The following is a 10,711-nucleotide window of genomic DNA, read 5'->3' on the forward strand; positions in this document are numbered from 1 at the left end:
CGGATGAATAAAATTGATGCAACAGCCTGAGAGTTAAAATTATTTTTCCAGGGAATATTCAGTTTTCTCTATGAGAAACACTCAAAAAAGCATCAACGTCTACAAAGACGACAGTCACATAAATGACAAATAAAACAGTTCAGAGAAAAGAGTGATGATAACTAATAACTAAAAACCAAAACAATCTACTTTTAAAGCAGGGTAGAAACAAGTTGTCCATCCAACCGGAAACACTTATTTCATGCCCTTTTGGCAAAGTCTCCACCATCATCCTCATCATCCCTGAAGTTCTCATTCAGTGGATCGTTTTGGTCAAAACCTCTGGCTGCTTCCTCTGTGTGGCCATCTTCAGCACTATCAAGTTGATCACCACCGCCAGATCCCATATTGTCACCTTCATATCCACCTGACCCACCAGTAGCAAAACTATCACTGCCACCACCACCACCGGCAACATTGAAACTCCCACTATCATAAGAGTTTGCACCAGATTGACCAAAACTATTTCCATAGCCAACACCACCAGTGCCATAATTATCACCACTACCTTGGCCTCCATAGTTACCAGTGCCACCACTGTTACTCCCATATCCAACATTACCTCCATAATTTCCAGAAGAGGAACCAGCATTTCCATCATAGCCACCGCCACCTCCATAGTTTCCACCACCATAGTTACCACCGCCATAACCGCCACCACCATAGCCACCACCACCATAGCTGCCACCACCATAACCACTATTAAAACCTCCACCAGGAGCACCATAGCCACTGTTATAACCTCCACCTCCAAAGTTACGAGGAGGTCGCTCAGCAGCATAGTTTACTCTTACTTGACGGCCATGAAGAACCTGCAACAAGAATTCAGACAGACAAATACCTATCAACCAAAAACTGCCACAAATCGTTACTACATACATAGAGGAGCTATAGCCTTCGTGTAAAATCCAACATGGTAGACGATGATAAAACTATTTTTTAATGCATTTTATTTAACCAGACAAATTAACCCAAAAAAGATGATAAAACTATGCATGACAAATCTACACTACTTAGACTTAAATGTGCAAATTAAGGCCTACATGTATTTTTTTAAGTAAAGAAAATTGTTCATAATCTAGAGTGTGAGACCATTAAGCAAACTTAATGCAGACCTTGTACCGAATGGAACAAAGAAATGAAACACATCTGACTGAAAAGAGTTAAGAGTTCTTCTTTTAGTAGCAGATGTTAAAATGAACCAAATAAGATGGCAAAGGCACACTAGCTATATCATGAAGATTGAGGTCAAGACAGAGGAGACACTATGTTTTGAGATACCAATAGTGATTTTGACAGAGCATTTAACATATAAATAAATTGTTTAGATGCCATAATTTCAAATCTACAAGTTTGCACAAGAGGGTGATCAACTGGTCAAATATTTCTGCTTCAAATTCTCTGGAAAGGGGCTTGGATGAAATTCACCAGAACAATGTAAGAACTTTCACCAGAGTTCCAGCACCATGAAAAGAACAAAAGACGCAGGAGATTACAAAATGCAAAGAAGTGCATTGCATCTACATTGATAGCACTTTATATTCTAATTTCAGTCTCTTTGTACAGGGTTGTATGCACCTATAACAATGTTGCATTTTCACCCTTCTTGTTTAGACAATGAAATAAAGCACTCTAACCAATTCCATATCTATTGAATGGAAGTTGATAAAGTCAACTTTTATCAAATTTTTTTAAGGAGGAAGATCAACATGTGGATATTTCCATGACCACCAATATCAAAGAAATAAGTAATTGCTCAAAAAACTAAATAATATTACCTGTCCATCCAAGGCCTGTAGTGCACTAGAAGCATCCTCAGTACTGGTGTAAGTGACAAAGCCAAATCCTCTGGACCTGCCTGTTTCTCGATCCACAATCACTCTTGCTACAATAAATATCAAATTAATCAGCACTTATTACAAAGTCAAAACCAGTGAACAGCAAACAAACTCAAATGCACTTCTGAAATTCAATAATTAAAAAAACCAATGAGAGGAAAAATCTGGAAGTACACCAGTAGCACAAGCACCCAGGCATGCAAGCTCAAAGTTAAAAACAATTATTTATTTCCAAAGTAGTTCATAGATGACATCTAAATGTTCATCCTACATATGTTTTATACTCAAAAACAAAAACCAATACAACACTTGAAACGGCATGTAGAGAATGAGATTCAAGCATCTCAAGACTTTTCAATCCCCTTTATCATGACACCAAGGATGCATTCATGGTAGCATACCTTCAATAACTTCACCATATTTGCCAAAAGCCTCTTTCAGACTTTGGTCATCTGTCGAGTATGAAATACCTGCAATTAAAAAAAAAATTACAAGAAGACCTAAAAAAACAAGGGAATATGGTTTGATGATACAATGGAGAGGAAAGATGGATGCACCTCCCACAAAAAGTTTTGAGCTTGGCGAGGTTGACATGCATCTAAAAACTTGAAAGAGGCCCGGTCTTGATGCAGACAACTGAGCATTGATCTGCGTATTTGTGGTTTGCCTAAGTATATTTCCAATTTTACTTAAGAAAGCCATTGTTACAACCTGAGAGAAAGTTAGATTCAAAAAAATATAGGTTCAGATTCAGCCAATGAAATTGATAAAGTAAAATGACAAAAAGCTACAACCTTGTAATTCTTAAAAGAACTTACTTGTGGTATAACAATGGAACTAATAATAAACCAGCGGCAGACAAAATAACAAGCTATAATCTACTGCTTTGGGTAAAATCAAACTTTAATAATTATATAGAAAGTGCAAAAAAAAAAAAAGTTGGCCTACAACAATCACTCTTATATTGCACTTACAAGATAGCTTCTAAAGCAATACAAAAGGAAGGGGTACTACCTATTAAGAAACCACAAAAATAACAAACACTAATCAAAACATGTATGCTATTTTTTGCTAAGAACAATATTATGAGGGCAAAATCTTAAAACATACTCAAAAGGAACCTATTTTACAAGATTTTTAACTTTAAACCCAAAAACCAAAAATGATCAAAATCTTGATTTTTCTAAAACTACGTGTAGTTTCGAGCTCAAATACCACAACAAAAAATAACAACAGTTAAATACCCATTTTCAATCATTTCCAAAAGCCCACCATTGATCTTAAGCAACCAATTAACAACAATCCAAGTCTATCATTATTTATTAATATGAAACGTCGACACAGGAATCTGATACTTAAAAAAAAAACCTTTAACAACACTTCACCAAAAGAAACCCTATCAAAGAAAATATATGAACAGCCAAAGGAGCAGATCAACAATGAAAAATGAAAACAGAGTAAGGGAATAGAAAGTTTAGGGCTTTTCCGAAGCCTACCCTACTGTTTATTGCAGTAAGAGAATGGGACTCTGCTTTGTATTTCTTCGCAGCTTTCTTTCCCAGAGTAAAACCCTCGGGGGGGTTTATGTAGACGGTGCGGAGTCCAGATACCAGATATTTGTGCTGAAATTGTGTGTGACGTGGGACTTTATAATTGGGCTGTGTTTCGGGCGTTGGTAACAGCTGGAAAATGTCGCATTTTTCCATTTTTAGTTTTTCTTTTCATATCTTGGTATCACTTTTAAATTTTTAAAAGGGAAAATGGACTGGGCATTTTTATCCATTATATAATTTATTTATATTAATACATAAATACAAGTAAGCAGGTTTTTTTTTTAATATTTCATACCTTAAAAAAAGCCTCTAAATTATATGTGATAATGATATGGTCACAGTAATATTAGTGTTTGTAAGTCAGTGAGAGTATCAGTGTAGTCCATGAATTTTATTGAACAATGCCTTCGTTTCTTCCTAACACACCAACTAGATTCAAAGTAACAAGCGGAAGAAATAGAAATTCCCAATTAAGAGTGTTGCAGCTGTAGCTCAATATAATATGAACTCTGTTAAGATAATTATACAAACTATTTAGTTAGAGTTATTTATAATACTATTATTTATTTATATTATAATTCTGATCATTAATTAGAATTAAATTATGAATAAAATTAAGATTAACGATATATATATATATATATATATATATATAACATATTGTACATAGCATATTTCTTAATATATACAATTTAAATTTACAGTTTTATATTACATAAGATTTTTTTTTTGTAATTACCTGGATACTGAGTAATGTAATTGTTAAAAAAATAATTGACAGGAAGATAATATTATTGTGTTTGATTTATAAAAATTTTACTAAAAATGTGATGTTAATTTTTAAAATTGTAGCAAAATAAGTACTCGTAAACATTTAACTTGTAATATACAAAAAAAAAAATAGATGGTAATATTGTTGAAAAGTTTGTTAATCATAATAAGTTGGAATTAATAATATAGTTGAGTACCCATTTACTATTTTTTATATATATATAAATTTTCAATGATGATAAAGTATTATTTCTCTTTCATTTTTATAGCATGACATCTGTGTGTCCCTAATTTCCCTCTAAACCCTGTCCAAAGTCCACTTTTTTTTGGAAAATATTACTTAATTCGTGGCCCCCCTTGCCTTTTTATTAGGTTACACTGCTCGCTTCTCTCTGTCGACTGTAAAATTTATAATAATTAATTTCATAAAAGGTCGACATATTTAAAAATAATTAAATTAGGAATATTATGATTTTGTGTTAATATAAATTCGAGAGCATATTATTTAGATTCTTGTTTTAGTTTATGAAAATTGAATTTATATGTTGGTTCACAAATTAATACTACAGTCTTTATTCATTTTTTATTTAATCTAAATTTCATTTTTATAACTATAATTTAGTTTTTTTCTCACTTATCTTTCAACTAAATCTATTTACATCTCATTATAATAAATATATATATATATATATATATTTTGCATAATGTAATTGGTTGTCGGTTATTTTGTAAGTAGATTATACTTTATTCTAAATAATTATTGATATTATATATTTTTTAAATTAAAAAAAATAAATTTTATTTTTTAAGTAAAAATATCATGCACTAACTCATGACCTAAATGCTTAATTCCGATAATATAATGTTTTTATTAAAAGACAATTTGAAATCATAAGGTAAGGTACAACTCAACTTTCCACAACAAACTATTATAAAAACAAACGAATCAAATACATTTACTCATATTGCGTTTTAATAGTGATTTCTAGTACTTCCTATTTATTAAACAAGTGAAATCTCCAATAAAATAAATAAGTAATTAAGAAACAGAAGGCATCAAGTTATTATATGATGTAAAGCTAATTAATTTTACAATTGTTTTTATAATGTTAACAAATCAATTGTTAAATTTAACAATGTATACATATTTAATAGACACGTAAAATTTCAAATAAATTTGATATCTTTATTATATTAATCAATAACATTAAAAAATTTTTATTTTGTAACTAACGTTCAGAATTTTATTATTTAAAAGAATAATTAATTAATTTAAAGTTTAACATAAAATATTAAAATTAAATTAGTCAAAGTAAAAAGTTAAACACCCAGCGAAAGCAGATGTGACGTAAAATGTAAGTGGTTAGGAACGCTGCCGTCCCGATGATGGTCAAACGCGAGCCAATGTTAACAAAAGTTACAAGGAGTCAAGCCCACGACTTCAAACTCCCATTGCTCAACTCCTACAAAAATCAAAACAAAACAGAAAGGGTGTGATAAGGAAATTGAAAAGAGCAGCACAAAGAAAAAGAAAATCCTGTTCGCATATTTTCCCACGAAATTTACATGCGTTCCTTAGTCTCTTTCAAAACCCTTCCCCAACTTTTGCTTTTCTCTCTCTTTTTAGTTTTATTTTTATTTTTTTGCAAATTTGGTTATGCATCTACCACTTTTTTTTACTTTGGTTTTGGGTTTTGTTGAGACAAAAATCTCCTTCCCATAACTTGTTGTTCTCTTTCTCTTTTGAGAATTGGATGTGTGGTTTGACTTTCTTTTTCTGGGTGTGATGCTCCCATTCGACGATATCAAGGAAATCAAATTTCAAGGTGCGGTGTTTTTTTTTTTTTTTGAACTATTTTTTAGGTGAGATTCAATTTTTTATATATATGGGTTTTTGAAGGTTCTTTCAAGTTTGTGGAGAAGAAAATTTGCTTCCTTTGCCAATTTCTTAACATGGGTTCTTTAATTTAAAGTTCTGTTTTATGATTAAATGTTTATAAGATTAGTAAAAAGTTTGGAATTTTGGTTGATTTGATGATCAAATCCATTTTCACTTGATTGTTTTCTGCTATTTCAAGCTTCATCTTTTATTATGAGCTTTTCCATCTTTTTTATCCCTGGCATTGCTTAGGATAGTTTAGATGCGCAAGTTGGAAAAACAAAGCTTTCTTTTGTCCTTCCAGTTCCATCTTGTTCAACTTATGTGCTAAGAGGAGCATCTAACTCACTTTTGATTTAGCTGGGGTGGGGAGTTGTCAAGCTGTAACCTTTTTGATTCATATCTTAAGTTCGAAAGCACTGAATTGTATAGATCTGCTCTTGATCCTATCTGGTGTTTATTGAACCCAAATCCTGGTCTTTCCATCTTGTGAAATTGTGTGTGGTTTTGGCAAGGAGATGGTTTAGGTTCTATGTATCACCTGAGTGGAAGCTTTGGCCTGAATTGATTGCCTGGGAAGTTAATTGGTATTCAGTCAAATAGTTGATTTGATCTTCTTCTGTTTGTTGTGTAATTTTCTTGTGATATGGACGAACATCAATCTGCTATCCCAACATATGAAGGAGATCTTCATGTTGTTGCTGCTGCTCACCATATTGTCAAGGCATTAGGAGCAACTAAGAATCTTAGTCATGATTTAAGGAAAATCCTTATCGATCTTGATACCCACTTGTCAATGATAACTTCAAATATAGACAGCAAAGGAGGAAGGGGATTTTTTGATGTTGAGGAGCGACTTAAACAAGCAGAGAGAAAGATTGTGAGTTGGGAATCAGATCCAGTGATGATATGGGATTCTGGACCTAGGAAAGCTTCTGAGTATCTAGAAGCTGTCGATGAAATTCAGACGCTGATTGATGGTTTACGAGGCTTGTCTGTGAATGAAAATAGGAAACAGAAGGAACTTCTTCACCATGCAGCGGGTGTTCTGCAGATGGCAATGTCAAGGCTTGAGGAAGAGCTTGTTCATATACTTGTTCAACATCGACAACAGTTTAAGCCCAAACAAATGTCTTCTCATTCTAATCGAAAGGATGTTGTTTATGACGAGTCATTTGTTTCAGTTGAGGATGAACCAGCTGAGGAAACATCCGGAAGAAACTGCAGTAGTGATGACAGCAGTGAGTATATTGTAGATTTGGTCCATGCAGATGCAATTCCTGATATCAAGTCCATTGCAAAAGTTATGTTTACTTCAGATTACGGTCAGGAATTTTGTGAAGCTTTCATTGGTGTGCAGAAAGAAGCATTGGAGCAGTATTTTGCCACTCTTGAAGTTGGAAAACTGACCATTGAGGATGTGCTCAAAATGGAGTGGACTAGCATGAGTAGTGAGATGAATAAATGGACCTGGTCCATGAAGATCATCTTTCGGGTCTATCTTGCTAGTGAAAAGTGGCTATGTGACCTGGTCTTAGGGGACTTTGGATCCGTTAATCCATTTTGCTTTCTTGAGATCTCAAAGTCAATAATTCTTTGCCTCTTGAACTTTGGTGAAGCCATAGCAATGGGGCCTCATCAACCTGAAAAGCTGCTTCGCTTGCTTGACATGTATGAGACTTTGGCAGATCTTCTTCTAGATATAGATACATTGTTCTCAGAAGAGGTTGGTTCTTTTGTGAGGATTGCATTCCATGAGCTTCTGGAGAGATTGGGTGATTCTGCTGCAGCAGCATTTAAGGCATTTGGAATTGCTATTTCTTCTAATAGATCCTTATACCCCTTACCTGGAGGTGGAGTTCATCCTCTCAATAAATATGTCATGAATTACATCAGGATGTTCCCGGAATATTGCGACACTCTTAATTTGCTTCTCAAGGACCAAGATGCAGGTGCTGCAAATCCAGTAACTGAGCCAGAGTATGGGCAGAATGTCTCTCTTTCCACGTCTTGTCCAATTGCTTGTCACCTTCGATCAATTACAAGTTCTTTGGAGTCCAATCTTCAGAAGAAATCAAAACTATACAAGAATGAGGCTTTACAGCATATTTTTTTGATGAACAACGTCCATTACGTGGTTCAAAAGGTTAAGGGCTCTGAACTCAGACTCTTCTTTGGAGATGAATGGATTCGTAAGCATAATGCAAAGTTTCAGCAGTATGCAACGAACTATGAGAGAGCCACTTGGAGTTCAGTCGTTTCTTTGCTCAAGGATGATAATCCAGGTTCAAGTTCCATGTCAAAATCGACTTTCAAAGAAAGGTGCAAGGGCTTTAGCGTTGCTTTTGAGGAGGTATACAAAAGTCAGACAAGTTGGTGTATCCCAGATCCTCAGCTTCGTGAAGATTTGAGAATTTCAACGTCACTTAAAGTTGTCCATGCATATCGAACTTTTCTTGGGAGAAACCCTGCTCATATTGACGACAAATGTGTTAAGCATACTGCAGAAGATGTGGAAAAATTGCTCTTGGACCTCTTTGAAGGGTCACCAAGGTCATTGCGCAGTTCGCGCAGATGGTGAAGACTTAAGGTCTTAAGTTTCAGGCTTTCAGCCATTCTTTTCTTCTCACTCCCTCCTTTTCCTGATAAAGTCATGATTGTCATAGATGTAAATGTGCTTGTAAGTAACATGTCTACTTCCCAAATTTCTGTTTCTCCTGTTGTAATATCCACAATTGGGTCTCTGATTGCATACTAGTGGCTGTGCCTGTGCTTCTCTTGGCTTTAAATAACATGCTAAGCTCTCATGCAACTGTTAAGCTATACTTTTATGGTGAACTCAATTCTAGGCGTATGATCCAGCTTATTCTCTAGGTTCACTGTTGTGTTAGAATTGTTTATTATTTTGAGGATTGGTAGTATTTTTCCGCTCAAGGATGTGAGCATACTTACTACAGAGTACATATATGTGTGCAGATTCCACTAAATTGTAATGATGAGGAAAGGAATAAGTCAACTTCCCATTTATCTCGGGGTTAGATTGACAAGAATCTGAACCTTTCATAACTACTTTAATTTTGGATGGGATGCATGGATGCCCCACTTAGTTGCATCAGGTTTTATGATGTTGATGAGCAGTTGAGAAAGTGGCATTGTAGCTCCCATCAATGAGAAAGGACAGTTGCATTGAAGGTATAACTGTGCATGTGCGCAATGTAAGTTATTGGTTGGGTGTTAAGTGCATTTTAATAGTGTTTCCTTCCAGCCATGGCTTCCAGTAGACGAGATCTCTTGTTAAATTGTAGTCATTATCAGGGTATTGCCGATGAATTCTTAAGAGACGATGCAGGCCTACTTGTGGAAAGCACTAAAATTTGCATAAGACTGGAAAGGGTAAAAGTTGCTTTTGCGTTTGAGATGTGTGTTCAAGTACCATTCACCGGAAATGGGCACACTGGTTAACACCAATGTCTAGCTTTCAGATTTTTCTAACATCCCAATTCTACAGCACAGAACCACAGTATATTGTTGTAAGTTGCATTCATCTCTGCCTCCTACATCCAAGTGATCGTGTTTGAGAGCATATGTGTCTCCTACAGCACAAGTCCATACCCCATTTTTGTGCTATTATCCACTGATCTGAGCGCTTCATGCATTAATCAAGATCTTTCACACAATGGAACAAGCCATGAACACACTCTCCTTCACCTACATAATCATAATCAACATATTTCGCAACCTTCTTTGGTGCTTACTAGAGTCCAAATTCTGATAATTCCCCTCAACCATCTCTGAGGACTCCTTAACAATCTCCATTCTACCCCATACTTAGATTTCAATGCAGGCCAATGAATAAAGACTACAGCCTAACACATTGGGACTTTACTGAAAGTTTAAGGTTCCTACTTCCTACTTCCTACTTCCTAATTTGCAGTATTGGTCAGAATAATTTCTGAACCACCCAAGCTATAGGAAAACTTGTGACATATAAACACTCAACTAGAATAATAAAATAAGAAAAAACGAATCGGCAACTCTTCCAATCTGTTTTGCAACAGAAATAGCTTATATGCTAACAAGAACACAAGTTTTAAACTGCTTAGAACCTTTCACCCATCCAGGAGCACAAGCTTCTATATAGTCTGGAAGAAGAGGGAAGCTAAAGCATGGCAAATAAAACTACACACTTCCCTCATGGACAAATTAAGTTATGTCCTCCCCACCCTTGAAGAAGAACAGCGGGAAGAGGTCAACATTAGATGGGAAGCCTAAAAGCAGTAAGTGTTAACCATCTTCATATCTTTGTAAATTTCATTTGCAAAATGTAGCACTTTATTTTCAAAATATAGGTCAAAACAAACATGAGTAATAGCATGTAGCTTAAGCCAGCTATAGTTAAAAATTATTCACTTTCATGGGGAAAAAAGGTAAAATCACTTTTAATATGGAAGTGAGGCATCCAATTAGTAAGAACCAAAGTGCAAACAGCAGTTGAGAATGTGAAGCTTTGAAAGTAATGACGCCTATGGCAAAAGAAGAACCCATCAAGGTGCATAAACTTCATGAATCAAAACTCTCTTTTCCCTTCAAATCCAATTTTCTGCCAACTTTCAAATATGCTCCAAAGTAGC

General features: G+C 34.7%; 2 protein-coding genes across 2 annotated transcripts; one reads left to right on the forward strand and one right to left on the reverse strand.

Moving 5' to 3' along the window:
- Nucleotides 1–13: 13 nt before the first annotated feature.
- LOC18604838 (uncharacterized) lies at nucleotides 14–3,516 on the reverse strand. The gene is made up of 5 exons (XM_007037512.3): nucleotides 3,374–3,516; nucleotides 2,435–2,588; nucleotides 2,279–2,347; nucleotides 1,818–1,924; nucleotides 14–851 (listed from the first exon to the last, which is right to left on the reverse strand). Exons 2-5 carry the CDS (start codon nucleotides 2,577–2,579, stop codon nucleotides 240–242), a joined length of 933 nt encoding a protein of 310 aa, XP_007037574.2. The 5' UTR covers nucleotides 2,580–2,588; nucleotides 3,374–3,516; the 3' UTR covers nucleotides 14–239.
- Nucleotides 3,517–5,623: 2,107 nt separating this feature from the next.
- Nucleotides 5,624–8,905, forward strand: EXO70E2 (exocyst subunit exo70 family protein E2). Its single transcript, XM_007037513.3, has one exon. The coding sequence runs from the start codon at nucleotides 6,727–6,729 to the stop codon at nucleotides 8,659–8,661; it is 1,935 nt and encodes a 644-aa protein (XP_007037575.1). The 5' UTR covers nucleotides 5,624–6,726; the 3' UTR covers nucleotides 8,662–8,905.
- The last annotated feature ends 1,806 nt before the right edge of the window (nucleotides 8,906–10,711 follow it).

Source organism: Theobroma cacao, chromosome 3 (assembly GCF_053813885.1).
Source record: "Theobroma cacao isolate CCN51 chromosome 3, ASM5381388v1, whole genome shotgun sequence".
In the NCBI taxonomy this organism is placed as follows: Eukaryota; Viridiplantae; Streptophyta; class Magnoliopsida; order Malvales; family Malvaceae; genus Theobroma; species Theobroma cacao.